Raw genomic sequence first — 15,574 nt, 5'->3', positions numbered from 1 at the left:
AGTTTTCACTATTGGAAGTTTCTATTTAATCAGGCTACTGTGTAGCTTGCGGTCAAGTTCATCTTTGTACCAAGTGCTTCCAAACAGCCTTTTAGTCCCTCACTTTTAAGTATAAACAGACATCCAAAGATTATGAGACATCAGAAAAAGCAAAAATAAAATACCCAAAAACAAATTAATGAAAATAACTTAGAAGAAACATTATTCAAGGAGAAGAAAAGGTTTTTTAAAAACTTTAATTTGTGAACAGAATAAAAAGAGGTTTATATATATAGCTAAGAGTTTAGATGTGAATAAACAATAGGTACATAGAAAATAAGCAGATTTTAAAAATTACCTTGAGAAAGCAAAAGTTGTAAAGGATATATACTATTTATATACTACACATTAATACTACACATACTTTATACTGACTTAGCCATAATGTAAATGTTGAACATTGATAGTGAGAGGTGAAGCTGGCTGGCTTCTGGGTCAGGTGAGGACTTGGAGAACTTTTCTGTCTAGCTAAAGGATTGTGAATACACCAATCAGCGCTGTGTCTAGCTAAAGGTTTGTAAATGCACCAAACAGCACTCTGTAAAAAACCACACCAGTCAGCCCTCTGTGTCTAGCTAAAGGTTTGTAAATGCACCAGTCAGCACTGTGTAAAACAGACCAATCAGCACTCTGTAGAATGGACCAATCAGCAGGACGTGGGCAGGGCCAAATAAGGGAATAAAAGCTGGCCACCCAAGCCAGCCCCAGCAACCCTCTCGAGTCCCCTTTCACGCTGTGGAAGCTTTGTTCTTTCTCTTGGCAATAAATCTTGCTGCTGCTCACTCTTTAGGTCTGCACTACCTTTATGAGCTGTAGCACTCACTGTGTAGGTCTGTGGCTTCATTCCTGAAGTCAAGCAAGACCACGAACCCACCAGAAAGAAGAAACTCCGGACACATCTGAACATCAGAAGGAACAAACTCCGGACACACCATCTTTAAGAACTGTAACACCCATCGTGAGGGTCTGTGGCTTCATTCTTGAAGTTAGTGAGACCAAGAACCCACCAGAAGGAGCCAATTCCAGACACAATAGAATCAAATACGTAATTTAGGAAGATGAAAGGCAAGAGTGTGTGTGTGTAGTAAAGTAGAAGTTGTGTTGACAGAGCTAAATCTTCATTTTCTATAGGGGTGCTTCAAGGGAAAAAGTCCAGAAGAAACATCAGACATGTAAATATAAAATCATCTAAAATTGTTTAAAGTAGTTGCAAAATTTTTTCTAGCTGATAATTTTTAAGCCTAAAAATATTGAAATTATTTTAATGTTACCGTTTATTTTATTTTATTTATTTTATTTTTTTGATATGGAGTCTCACTCTGTTGCCCAGGCTGGAGTGCAGTGGCATGATCTTGGCTCACTGCAGCCACCGCCTCCCAGGTTCATGGCGACTCTCCTGCCTCAGCCTCCCAAGTAGCTGGGATTACATGCGCGTGCCACCACGCCTGGCTAATTTTTTGTATTTTTAGTAAAGACGGGGTTTCACCGTGTTATCCAGGATGGTCTCAATCTCCTGGTCTCAATCTCCTGACCTCATGATCCGCCCACCTTGGCCTCCCAAGGTGCTGGGATTACAGACATGAGCCACTGCACCAGGCCTAATGTTACCTTTTCAAAAACACCTGCTTGTGGAGTTGTTGAAGTCACTGAGTTGTATTTCTGGAATGTGTTTTTTAGCAGGCTGCACATACATATGTAGAAAGCCAGGTGATTTTTTTTTTCATTTCTTTTTTATCAAACAGTTGTATTAAATAAGAAAGGAAATACCTAGTTATTTACCTGTATATTAGCCTAATTTATGTGTAAAATGGGAGAATAGTTTGATGTATTTAGCAAACATTTGTTAAAGTACCTGCTCAAACTACCTAGTATATACTATAGTGATGGATATAAAGATAAATAAGTCTAACTTAGATTGCTAGCCTGGGAACCAGACATGAAAGCAAGAATTATAATGTAATATAAATTCTAAAATAGATGTAAAAAAGTGATGTAAGAACATAGAAAAATTGTCAGCTAATTACATGACAGAAAGCTCAATGGGAAAAGTACTTCAGACAGAATGTAAAGAATGCTTGGTTAAAGAGGGCATTCCAAATCTTGGAATTTGGTTGGGGGACAGAGGGAAACAAAAAGAAATGGGGAGGTTAGGACCAAGTAGGAAGCTTCCTGTATGTCATTTCTGATAAGTTGAAACCTAGATAGATGATAGGCTGTCTTTGGAAGTTTCTGACATGAGGAACAAAATAAGATTGGTGTTTTAGAAGTAGACCAAAGCAAAACTGTTGCAAGGAGATTAGTAAGGAAGTACAGGTCTTAACCTAGCAAAGGAGGTAGAGTAGAGGGTAGAGAATGATTAAGAGATAAATTCAGTAGATTTGGCCAGATAGTGATAAGTTGAGACTGGCAAATTATTTCCAATTACATTTAAATAGACATCTTGAGCATAACCTACAAGGCAAACTCCTTATACTAAAAATATTCTGAATATTTAAAAAGAAAGGATTAAAAGAGATCAATCAGTAGAAGTTTGGGGATAGAAGGTTTATTCACTCTTGTGCATTAGATCTCACCTAGATCACCTGTTTGAAGAAATCAGTCCAATTGTCTTCTCTCTCTCCTGCATCATTGATTTTTTCCTAATAGATTGTTCTCATCACCCTAAGCAGTTGTTGTACATCTCACCTCTTAAAAAGAAGAGCCTTGCTAAACTAATCTCACCAGTCCATTTTCTTGCTTCTCTTAAATCCCAACTCATTAGAATTGACCCTACTCTTTTCACTTCTTCTCTTTGAGTACTCTCCTGAACCCACTCCAGTCAGTCCTTTCAGTGGAACTGGTCCCCCTGCTTACCTCCCTACTCCTCAATATACAATGGATTCTCATCAAAGAAGCCAGGGGATCCTTTTAAACATAAGACAGATTATGTGATTTCTTTTTTTTTTTTTTTTTTTTTTTGAGATGGAGTCTGGCTCTGTCGCCCAGGCTGGAGTGTAGTGGCCGGATCTCAGCTCACTGCAAGCTCCGCCTCCCGGGTTTACGCCATTCTCCCGCCTCAGCCTCCCGAGTAGCTGGGACTACAGGCGCCCGCCACCTCGCCCCGCTAGTTTTTTTGTATTTTTTAGTAGAGACGGGGTTTCACCGTGTTAGCCAGGATGGTCTCGATCTCCTGACCTCGTGATCCGCCTGTCTCGGCCTCCCAAAGTGCTGGGATTACAGGCTTGAGCCACCGTGCCCGGCCTATGTCATTTCTTTACTCAGAACTATTCCATGGTGTGCCATCTCAGAGTAGAGACTAAGAGCCCTTGTCATGGTGTGCAGATTCTTGATGATCTGGCTGCTTTGCTATTTTTCCAGTATCACCTTCTAATGTTCCCCTTGTTTTCCTTGCTCCAGGAACACTTATGTCTAGGCCAATTGACATATTTGTCTGTTTTCTTCCATTGAAATGTACATGCAAAAACAAAATTTTGTTAACTGTGTTCCTCAGCAAAACAATGTCTGGCACCTGGTAGGAATTCATTAAATAGTTGATGGATAGATGAATGGATAACTAAAGGAATAACTTCAAGTTCCAGGTGTTCAGGGTTTGGTAAAAGGAAATCTGGGGTTTTCAGCAAGATGTCAAGTATTAAGAAGAGCATGTATGCTGAGAAAGGTGATTACTTTTGGACATATTGAGTTTGAAATGAGTATGAAACATCAAGGTACAGATGTCTGATGCTATACGTAGTGTAAAATGTAGGAACAACCCTAGGGGAAAGTCGAGCATGAGGATAAAGGATATTTTCATTGTTAGGTGATAATTTAAGCAATGGAAATGACTCACATTAGTGAGGGAAAGTGTCTAAGGAAGACATCCAACTTCGGAGACTTTTTTTAGGAATCAGGAAGAGGTAAGACCAGTAAAAGATGAAAGAGGTACAGTGATGGTGAGAAATTTAAAAGAAGGAAAATGTAAACCGTTACAGCTGTCAGGAAAGTTGAGTAGAATGAGTTTGTATGTATCTCATGTGCATCTGGGAGGTCATTAACAACTTTATTGAGAACAGTTTCTGTAGAGTAGTGGGAGAAATGAGAGTTTATTGAGTAGAAATTGAGGAAGTGAAAATAGCTACATTACCTATTGAAGAAGGTTGACTGTGGAGTATAGGTAACAGTGAGTATTAGCTTGAGGCAGAGATAAAGGCGAGTGAGAAAATAAGAGTTTTAAAGGTAGGCAAGACTTTTGGGCTAAATGAAAAGGACACTTTTAAAAAGGTATACATAGGTAGAAGAGAGAAAAGAGAGTGAGGCAGGATAATTGAAAGAGGGGGTCTCCTGTGGAAACTGAGGTATTAGGCGGGGTGGAGAGTTCAGGTGAAGATGTGAAGGTGAGAGAAGAGGATGGGTAGACATTTCCCTGGTGAAGGAGGTAAGCAGTACTATGATGGAATTGGAGGGGACACACTGAGAGGGTCCACAGTTCACAGACTCTCTTCTATTATGTGTTATGTGAGATAGATTGTAAAGTCAAAGGCTAGGAATGAGTGTGTGAGAAACGGTTATAGCCTTAAAAAGTGGTATTGTTTTGGAATGGCAACCATGATGAATGCAAAACAGTTACCAGAATAGGATCACCATGTAGCAAATGAGGGTCCGCAGAAAAGGCATATTCCTAAATATTTGTATGTGTACTAGTCAATAAACTTAAATATTTTCTCCCCATTGAAGCACAACTAAGGAACGTCAAGAGATACAGAATCCAAATTTTACTGCACCTGGTCAAGAATTTCTGTCTAAATCTCATTTGTATGAACATCTGACTTTGGAAAAATCTTCAAGCAATTTAGCAGTTTCAGGACATCCATTTTATCAAGTTTCTGCTATAAGAAATGAAAAAATGAGACACTTGATTACTACAGGCAAACCAACCAAAGTCTTTATTCCACCTTTTAAAACTAAATCACATTTTCACAGAGATGAACAGTGTGTTAGGAATATTAACTTGGAGGAAAACAAACAAAAACAAAACATTGATGGACATGGCTCTGGTGATAGTAAAAATAAGATTAATGACAATGAGATTCATCAGTTTAACAAAAACAACTCCAATCAAGCAGCAACTGTAATTTTCACAAAGTGTGAAGAAGAACCTTTAGGTATTGTATGACAATTTGTGTGATGAATTTTTGCCTTTCAGTTAGATATTTCCCTTATTAAATAATGTCCTGATGGTTTTCCATCTTTGGTGGTGATAATTTTAAAACTCTTTTTAATGCTTTAGATTTTCTAAATCCAAAGATTAGGTTTAAATTATTCTAATGTTTCTTTCAAAGATAACTACTTGTGGACTTGTTAAAAAAAATTAGACATACAATCTAGGACTGCTGTTACTGGAATATATTTTCTATCATACTACTAATTTTCTTTTAAAAATGAGATAAAAATAGGGCTGGGATGCCTATAATCCCAGCATTTTGGGAGACCAAGGCAGGCGGATCACCTGAGGTCAGGAGTTCAAGGCCAGCCTGGCCAACATGGTGAAACCCCGTCTCTACTAAAAATACAAAAAAAAAAATCAGCTGGCATGGTGGCGGGCACCTGTAATCCCAGCTACTTGGGAGGGTGACACAGGAGAATCCCTTGAACTCGGGAGGCAGAGGTTGCAGTGTGCCGAGATCGTGGCATTATACTCCAGACTAGGCAACAAGTGAAAAACTCCGTCTCAAAAAGAGATAAAAATAGTAAAGATATTTATGTTTATACAGCTTTACAAGTTGAAACATCCTTTCATTTATGAAGAATTAAAAGGGTTACCCTTTTTAGAGAAAAGGAGAGCATGTAAACTTCAAGGAAATTGATATGTATAATTTTATAAAGCAGGGAGTTGTGCTTTTTTTTTCTTGAGACGGAGTTTTGCTCTTGTTGCCCAGGCTGGAGTGCAGTGGTCGACCTCAGCTCACTGCAACCTCCACCTCCCGGATTCAAGTGATTCTCCTGCCTCAGCCTCCCGAGTAGCTGGGAATACAGGCATGTGCCGCCACACCCGGCAACTTGTGTATTTTTTTTTTTTTTTAAGTAGGGACGGGATTTCTCCATTTTGGTCAGGCTGGTCTTGACCTCCCGACTTCAGGTGATCTGCCCGCCTCAGCCTCCCAAAGTGCTGGAATTACAGGCCTGAGCCACTGTGCCCTGCCAGGGGTTATGCTTTTTAAGTTTCAATTTTATTTTTGCTAAGTATTTATTCTTTAATAGATTTAATTACAAGTCTTCAGAATGCCAGAGATATACAGGATATGCGAATTAAGAAGAAACAAAGGCAACGCATCTTTCCACAACCAGGCAGTCTGTATCTTGCAAAAACATCCACTCTGCCTCGAATCTCTCTGAAAGCAGCAGTAGGAGGCCAAGTTCCCTCTGCCTGTTCTCATAAACAGGTATGTGTTTGTCTACAATACTGATGGCTTTTATGACAGAGTGTAATTTTGTTTCATTAACTAGTATCTACAAATGGCTTTGTTTAAAGAATGAACACATTAGTGCAGGAATGGATGAATGAAATCATCATATTTCCTAATTAGCCTACAGTGGCAGCCTCTGGCCCCTTGCTAGGCCTTCCTCATCCTACTAAAGTGATCTGTGCTTCCAAATTACTGTTTCTTTTCCCCCTTCAAATCTTACTTTATCATTGTAAATGCTTTCAGCTAGGTGTTAGAGAAAAGTAGTTTTAGTGATATTCAAATATGAATAACTGATAGCCCTGAACCTTCTATGAGCTATTTATATTTTCAAAAGAGGATTCTCCTTAAGCCAGTACTATCTAGTAGAATTTTAGGCAGTGGAGAGGTGAAAATAATATTGATGACATTAATGGCTAACTTTGAGCATTTTCTAGGTGTGAGGTGCTCTTCTAAGCACTTCACACGCATTAAGTATATCTTGCTTAATCCTTATAGTCACCTTGAAAGAAAGACACTGTTATTTTGTTTCCATTTTGCAAATAAGAGAACTGAAGCATAGAGAGGGTTAAATAACTGCCCCAGAGTCACTTAACTAGTAAGGGGAAGAGCTATGATTCCAAAGCAAAGAGTCTGACTCCAGAGTCAAACTCTGAACAAGCAAAAAGACACTTTGGTTTAGATATCCTGCGGTGAAAGGAAGCAGTTTGAAAGTAAGCCTTGCCTGTGTACAAATCTGATCACCTGAGGTCACATTCCCTAAAATACTTACACTTTTCCCTTTTGTTTCCCATCTAAGTTTTTGAACTTAAGAGATTTTGTAAAACATTACGTTTTTTTATCCTCACAGTACCTTCCTATGGCAGATTTAACAGGAGGTGTAAACACAGGGGGTGGAAAAGGTACAGCAGACTGTGGAATGTATGGATCATTTATATTACGTTAAAATTTTTAGTTTCTAGTAAGTAAAATGTTTTCGTAGTGAATATTCTAGTAGTTAATGAAAATTTTTGGTAAATTCAGTTTTGGTTTGTTATAATTGTTTTTATTGCTTGATACATGTTTATTTTAAATTATTTTTCATTTTGTGTGTGTGTTTGTGTAGCTGTATATGTATGGCGTTTCTAAACATTGCATAAAAATTAACAGCAAAAATGCAGAGTCTTTTCAGTTTTACACTCAAGATTATTTTGGTAAGGAAAGTTTATGGGCTGGAAAAGGAATACAGTTGGCTGATGGTGGATGGCTCATACCCTCCAATGATGGAAAGGCTGGAAAAGAAGAATTTTATAGGTACTCTATGCAAAAAGATTGTGTGTTAACTTTTATGTATTCCCTCATCCCTCTTTCTTCTCTTAACTGTCTATCGAACTAAAAAGTCGGCTAGAAATCGAATTTTTATGCATTTAATCATTTTAAGTGCATTACGGTTAAGCATTCTGTTGGAGTCTTTTGAAAAGTGCCGTTTGTCCTGGTGTTTAATGAACTGGATTGGCTTGATTTGGGACATTTTTCTTATGCATTTATAAATAAAGGCCAATTTATAAAGTTAAATTTGGCCGGGTGCAGTGGCTTACGCCTGTAATCCCAGCACTTTGGGAGGCCGAGGCAGGTGGATCACCTGAGGTCAGCAGTTTGAGACCAGCCTGGCCAACATGGCGAAATCCCATCTCTACTAAAAGTACAAAAATTATCTGGGCATGGTGGCAGGCACCTGTAATCCCGGCTACTCAGGAGGCTGAGGCAGGAGAATCACTTGAACCCGGGAGGCAGAGGTTGCAGTGACCCAAGATCATGCCACCACACTCCAGCCTGGGTGATAAGAGTGAGACTCCATCTCAAAAAAAAAAAAAAAAAAAAAAAAAAGTTAAATTTGAGGGCCAGGCATGGTGGCTCATGCCTGTAATCTCCGCACTTTGGGAGACTGAGGTGGGCAGATCTCTTGAGCACAGGAGTTTGAGACCAGCCTGGGCAACATGGTGAAAACCCACCTCTACAACCAAATTAAAAAATTTGCCTACCCAGGCATGCTGGCTCACGCCTATAGTCCCAACACTTCGGGAGGCCAAGATAGGCTGATTACCTGAGGGTCAGGAGTTTGAGACCAGCCTGGCCAACATGGTGAAACCCCAGCTCTACTAAAAATACAAAAATTAGCCGGGTGTGGTGAGGCACGCCCATAATCCCAGCTACTTGGGAGGCTGAGGCAGGAGAATCATTTGAGCCCAGTAGGTGGAGGTTGCAGTGAGCCAAGACCACTCCACTGTACTCCAGCCTGGGCAACAGAGCAAGACTCTGTCTCAGACCAAAAAAAAAAAAAAAATTTGCCCCACATGTACTTGTAGTGCCAGCTACTTGGAAGGCTGACTGAGGTGGATGGCTTGAGCCTGGGAGGCAGAGGTTGTGGCGAGCTGAAGTTGGGCCATTGCACTCCAGCCTGGGTGACAAAGCAAGACCCTGTTCCAAAAAAGGCCAGGTGTGGTGACTCACACCTATAATCCCACTTTGGGAGATTGAGATGGGCAGATCACCTGAGGTCAGGTGTTTGAAACCAGCCTGGCCAACATGGCAAAACCCTGTCTCTACTAAAAATACAAAAATTAGCTGGGCGTGGTGGCATGTGCCTGTAATCCCACCTACTCGGGAGGCTGAGGCAGGAGAATCGTTTGAACCCAGGAGGCAGAGGTTGCAGTGAGCTGAAATCGCACCACTGCACTGCAGCCTGGGTGACAGAGTAAGACTCTGTCTCAAGAAAAAAATAAAAATAAAGGAAGTTAAATTCAAAATGGCCTTATGGTAGATTCCTCCCCCGACACCCACTTACTTCATGTTTTCTTTCATTGTGTATTTTAGTAGATACAAAATAGAAATAAACACTAAAAGTTAAACAAATACTTGAATATCAATAATTCTAAATAACTAGAAAATCTCAGAGCCCTAAAACAGCAACAATTTAGAAACTGCATAACCTCTTTTTATTGTAATTTTTACAGAAACATAACTTAAAGCTTTTTGTTATCAGAGATATATTACATTATGCCAGTGGCAAAAGATGGGATTTATTTCCTCAGCATCCTTATTTTTAAATTTCTGTACATTTTTCCAAAATTTATAGTTTTGGAAAAGTGGTAAAACTTTTTTTCCTGAATTTTGTTTTAACTTTCAAAAACAAATATTGTTTAAGTCTTGCGTATCTTATATAACAAACATCTGCTTATAGATTCCAGTAAGAAAAGTAGGTTAAACAGTTGCATTATTTTCTCATACTAAATAGACTGCATAAGGTAAAAGTTAATGATTGCCCTGTAGTCAAGTGGGAATGTGGAAGCTCTCGTTAGTTTTTTCTGATAATTCAGCAAATCTCTACTGAACGCCTGCTATGTGTCAGGTACTATTCTGGGTACTAGGGATAATAAAGCAAAACAAAAAAGTCCCTGTCCTGATGAGTCATACATTCTAGTGGGCGCGGAAGGCATAGAAAATGTTGAAAAGTAAGTGAATTGTACAGTATGTTAGAAGAAGATACATACTATAAAGATAGATAAAGCTGGAAAGGTGTCAGAGAAAGTTGGGCAAGGAGATGCGATGTTTAGTCTAATAAGTAATTAGGAAGGCTTCACTGAGTCAGCTACATTTGATAAATGACCTAAAGTAAAAGGAGGGAGCATAGGACTATCCTAGCGAAAGACCCCTAGTCTCTGAAAGGGGAGCGTGCTTGAAGTATTTGAGGAACAGGAAGTTAGTGCAGCTGGAGTAGAGTGGATAGGAGAAGAGTAGTCGTAGATGAGATACAAAGGGAGGACCTCATAGACCTTTATAAGAACCTTACCTTTTACTCTGCATGATTTTTACTGAATAAACTACTGGAAGGCTTAAAGCAAAGGGTAACATGATCTGACTTTTTTTTTTTTTTTTTTTTTTTTTTTTTTTTTTTTGAGACAGTCTCACTCCGTTGCTCAGGCTGGAGTGCAGTGGCGCAATCTCAGCTCACTGCAGCCTCCACCTCCCTGGTTCAAGCGATTCTCCTGCCTCAGCCTCCCGAGTCACTGGGACTACAGGTGTGCACCACCATGCCCAGCTGATTTTTATATTTTTAGTAGAGACGGGGTTTCACCAAGTTGGTCTCAAACTCCTGACCTCAGGATCCACCCTCCTTGGCCTCCTAAAGTGCTGGAATTATAGGTGTGAGCCACCATGCCCACCCTGATCTAACTTATTTTTGAAAAAATAATTCTAGCTATTTGTTGAGGAGAGGAGCAAGGATGGACGCAGAGAGACCACTTAAGCTATTGCAGAAATACATGTGAGAGGTGGTTGCTTGGACCAGGGAAGTGGCAGTGGAATTGGTGGAAAGCAGTTGGACTCTGGGGTGTTTTGAAAGTGGCACCATTAGGAGTTGCTCAAGGATTAGATATAAAATGTGAAAGAGGAGGAGAATAACAATGGCTGTAAAGATTTTGGCCTTAGCAACTGGATGGATAGAGTTACTGTGTAACTACCAGAATTGAGAAGACCAAAGATGGAGGGAAATGGAGAGTTTGGTTTTGGACGTTTGAAGCTTGAAATGTAATGGTAGACAGCCAAGTAGAGGTGTTAGGTAGGCAGTTGGATATGCAAGTCTATACACAGGTAAAGTATAGGCCAAAGAAATCAGTTCACAAGTCATCGGCATATAGATGACTTGAAGGCCATGGAAAGGAGACTGAGAAAGAGCAACCAGAAAGTTAGGAATAAATGCAGAATGGGGTGTTGCATGCCAAGTGAAGATGTAATTTCAGGGAATAGAAAATGACCAGCTGTGGAAGCTGCTTCTAATAGGTAAAGTAAGATGAGGACTGAGATTGGCCACTGGATTTAGCACTGCAGAAGACATTACTAACATTAATAAAAATAGCTCAATAGGTTGGTGGAGTGATATCCTGATTAGAATGCAGTTAAAGAGCAGTTGAAGAGCAGGAGTTGGAGACACAGAATAGAGTCAGTTCTTTTGGGAGTTGCCAGAAAGAAGCAGAGAGAGGGACATTGCTTGGAGAGGAAGTAGGATCAAAGAGTCTTGGTTTTGGCTTGTTTCAAGGTAGAAAAAAACCGTATCTTATGCTGATTCACATCGTTCAGTAGAGAAGGAAAAAATTGATGATGCAGGAGAGAGAGGAGGCATTTCCTGATCGTTGGCCTTGTAGGCAGCAGGGGGTATAGGAGCTAGTGTACAAATGGTAGAAGAGGGCAAAGTGTAAGGATGCAGATGCTTGGAAGAGGGCAAAGTATAGGGATACAGATGCTGTGAGTGGATAGATATGAGGGTGGGAGCTTATGAAAGTTCTCTTATGATTACTTCTGTTGTCCTAGTGCTAAGAGTATGAATGAGAAAGGAGGAGTTAGAGATTTGAGAACAGAGGGGACAGGATCAAGGAGAGCACCAAAACTAAGAAAGGCAGTTCTCAGGTGTGATTTCTAAAAACAATCTCTTTCATAAGAAAAATAATGTAAAATGTAATTACTTAAAATCAAGGATCTCATTTTTCAGAAACAAATATGAGTTGAAATCGTTCTGTTGACTCTTAAGTGGAATTTTTTATTTTGTTTTTATATTTTGAGATAGAGTCTCACTCTGTTGTCCAGGCTAGAGTGCAGTGGCACTATCATGGCTCACTGCAGCCTCAATCTCCTGGGCTCAAGCAATCCTCCCACCACGGCCTCCCAAGTAGCTGGGACCACAAATGTGAGCTCCCACACTTGGCTAACTTTTTTTATTTTTTGTAGAGATGTGGGGGTCTCACTGTGTTGCCTAGGCTGGTCTCAAACTCCTGGCCTCAAGCAATCTTCCTGCCTCGGCCTCCCAAAATGCTGGGAGTATAGGTATGAGCCACCATACTCAGCAAGTGAAGTTTTTATCGGTATGATATTTTGATACATGTCAAATAATTTTCTGAAATTATATTACTTGTAGATCATATGAACTCATAAAAACTTACTGAATGATCTTGAACAATGTAGTTTTTGTACAGAGAATAGTCGTAGTTGTTGAATTCAGTATCATCCTATGTGGTTTTTATGATAATATTCTACCTTTATTTGTTCAGGGCTCTGTGTGACACTCCAGGTGTGGATCCAAAACTTATTTCTAGAATTTGGGTTTATAATCACTATAGATGGATCATATGGAAACTGGCAGCTATGGAATGTGCCTTTCCTAAGGAATTTGCTAATAGATGCCTAAGCCCAGAAAGGGTGCTTCTTCAACTAAAATACAGGCAAGTTTAAAGCATGGCCTTATGTAATCATGTACTGCAGTATGGTTAAGGTTTCTGTGTAATCTGTGACTTCCATGTCAAAGTGTTGCACAAGCCAGTTGTCAGTGACAGTTGCCATCCCACACTGCTGTTCTCTTGTCATCCCTAGCCCCCATTTAAGAGAGATCACACATTCATGCATTGCTTGCTTCCCTCTTTCCCCACCTGCTCCTTATCTTCTTGATGTATGAGAAGACTATGAGTTATTAATTTGATCCACTATTTGGGGATTGCTAGTAAAGCATTTTTGCATTTTATTTTTTGCTTTTTAAAAAGAGTTCGTATTTTAACAATATGAAACAATATATGGCTAGTTACAAAATTTTAAATTCTCAGTATTTCTTAGATAAATTCAGTTTTTATTCTCAATTATTCAGTGACTTGTTTAAACAATGGCATTCTAGAGTCACACTTCCTAAAATATGCATTTTTGTGTTTACTTTTAGATATGATATGGAAATTGATAGAAGCAGAAGATCGGCTATAAAAAAGATAATGGAAAGGGATGACACAGCTGCAAAAACACTTGTTCTCTGTGTTTCTGACATAATTTCATTGAGCGCAAATATATCTGAAACTTCTAGCAATAAAACTAGTAGTGCGGATACCCAAAAAGTAGCCATTATTGAACTTACAGATGGATGGTATGCTGTTAAAGCCCAGTTAGATCCTCCCCTCTTAGCTATCTTAAAGAATGGCAGACTGACAGTTGGTCAGAAGATTATTCTTCATGGAGCAGAACTGGTGGGCTCTCCTGATGCCTGTATACCTCTTGAAGCCCCAGAATCTCTTATGTTAAAGGTAAATTAATTTGCATTCTTGGTAAAAATCAGTCACTGATTCAGTTAAATTCTAGAGGTTTTACATTCAAATTTTAAATACTTATTAAGGATGCTCAATTTCTTAAATATACTGATCATTTTAGTATAAAAAGCATATTCTTCAGACAGTTAAAGTTTTTGTGCAGTTTTTGGGAGGGCCAGAGATCTTTCTTGAGAAATAATACATTTCCAATTAAAAAGCAAAAGTAAATTTGCACCATTTGATTTTGGTATCTGTAACTTGCTGCCCTCTTGTTCTCATAGCTTTGCTTTGATCAGATCCCTATTCCACTCTGGATTAGAGAATTATATTTTAGTACTTCTCAAATATGTAATAAATACACTTTTCATCTCTGTAGATTTTAAACTACATAACAGGACTTTGTCATATTGAATGGTCTGCAGTATTGCTATCTGAAATTACTGATAATATTGTACATTCAGATTCACTTAAGAGGTAACCTTGCAGAGAATTTACTTCTCTGGTATTCTGGATCACTCTAAAGAGAACATTTTATAAATTAAACATTTTTAAGGTAAAGATGTATTTTGTTTGGCATTAGTTCCATGTTGGATTGATTGCTTTTTACTGAAAGCATTCCATTAAGCTGAAACAGTCTTTTGTTTTATGTTGCTTAGAATATCAAGCTTGCAGTGGCTTTCATTTTCTTGCTTTTTGTTTTGTTTTGTTTTTCATCAAATCAATGCATGTGCATAATTTGGAAACTCAACTTTAATATAAGACATATGACCAAAAAAAGCAGTTGCTAGCACAACCCTCCCCACCCTCATTCATGGTCCCCAGAGGCAATCATTTCCAGTCCCTTTGACTATTTTTTAGCTTGTTCTGCTGTCTTCTTTCTCTCTTTAGTTTACAGAGCAACTGTTAACTTCCTGCTATGGAAAATGAGGATTTCAGTCTCTTACTCCAACACTGCTACATACTTATCTACCTTCTTCCCCATCTTCCCTCTACTAATACAGCATGATTTTTAGTGAAATCTGTATTCAGTGTTTACATTATAATGACTAAAAAATATTTTTTGCAATTTAATACCTAATATACTATGATCACATTTCCTTTCTTTACAGCTTACTGCTTTCCATGGAGTTATTAACTGTCCTTTTCATTTCTCTTAATTTTCTGTGTCCTTACACAGGAGCTATAAAAATCCTGCCCAATATGTTAAAATTTCTCTGTTGGTTCCATTTCTCTTTCTTGGAGAACCCCTGGACCTTTTTATTTTCTTACTGCATTCTGAAGTGCTCATTTTCTTTTTTTTTTTTTTTTTTTTTTTCCCTGAGACAGAGTCTCACTCTGTCGCCCAGGCTGGAGTGCAGTGGCATGATCTCGGCTCACTGCAAGCTCCGCCTCCTGGGTTCATGCCATTCTCCTGCCTCAGCCTCCCAAGTAGCTGGGACTACAGGCGCCTGCCACCACGCCTGGCTAATTTTTTTCTTTGTATTTTTTAGTAAAGATGGGGTTTCACCATGTTAGCCAGGGTGGTCTCTATCTTCTGACCTCGTGATCTGCCCGCTTCAGCCTCCCAAAGTGCTGGGATTACAGGCATGAGCCACCGTGCCCTTCCCGAAGTGCTCATTTTCTATATGTGCCATACAGCTTTCATTCTATAAATTATTATTACCTCTTTTCTGTGTTAGAAACCACATTTCCTGGTTTCCATATCATCTTTCTAGAATATTTCCCCTAGTTGTAAGGGCCCACAACTCTCAGAGGCTTCTTGTGGAAAGGAGCATGCAGCTTTTTGATATCTTAGGGTAAGGTTGGCTGGATATAGAATTCTAGGTTGAAATTATTTCTTCAGAATTTTTAAGACATTTCTTTTATCTTCTTTAGTATAGCTCCTGCTAATTTCAGTGCATTCTTTTTTTTTTTTTTTTTTTTTTTGAGACAATGTCTTCTCACTCTGTCACCTAGGCTGGAGTGTTTTATTTTGTACAGATGAGGTCTCCCTATGTTGCC

At 39.1% G+C, this 15,574-nt stretch overlaps 1 protein-coding gene across 1 annotated transcript in view; it reads left to right on the top strand.

Annotated features, from left to right (window-relative positions):
* Positions 1 to 15,574, top strand: part of LOC105485994 (BRCA2 DNA repair associated) — an 88,828-nt gene that overhangs the window by 35,214 nt on the left and 38,040 nt on the right. The window contains exons 14-18 of the mRNA XM_011748633.3: positions 4,753 to 5,180; positions 6,277 to 6,458; positions 7,585 to 7,772; positions 12,560 to 12,730; positions 13,216 to 13,570. Coding sequence (XP_011746935.2) covers positions 4,753 to 5,180; positions 6,277 to 6,458; positions 7,585 to 7,772; positions 12,560 to 12,730; positions 13,216 to 13,570 — 1,324 coding nt within the window. The remainder of the gene's footprint in view (positions 1 to 4,752; positions 5,181 to 6,276; positions 6,459 to 7,584; positions 7,773 to 12,559; positions 12,731 to 13,215; positions 13,571 to 15,574) is intronic.

The sequence above is a fragment of the Macaca nemestrina genome, chromosome 16, assembly GCF_043159975.1.
Source record: "Macaca nemestrina isolate mMacNem1 chromosome 16, mMacNem.hap1, whole genome shotgun sequence".
In the NCBI taxonomy this organism is placed as follows: Eukaryota; Metazoa; Chordata; class Mammalia; order Primates; family Cercopithecidae; genus Macaca; species Macaca nemestrina.
Note: the sequence above shows the minus strand (reverse complement) of the source record. Positions and strands in the feature narration are given on the sequence as shown.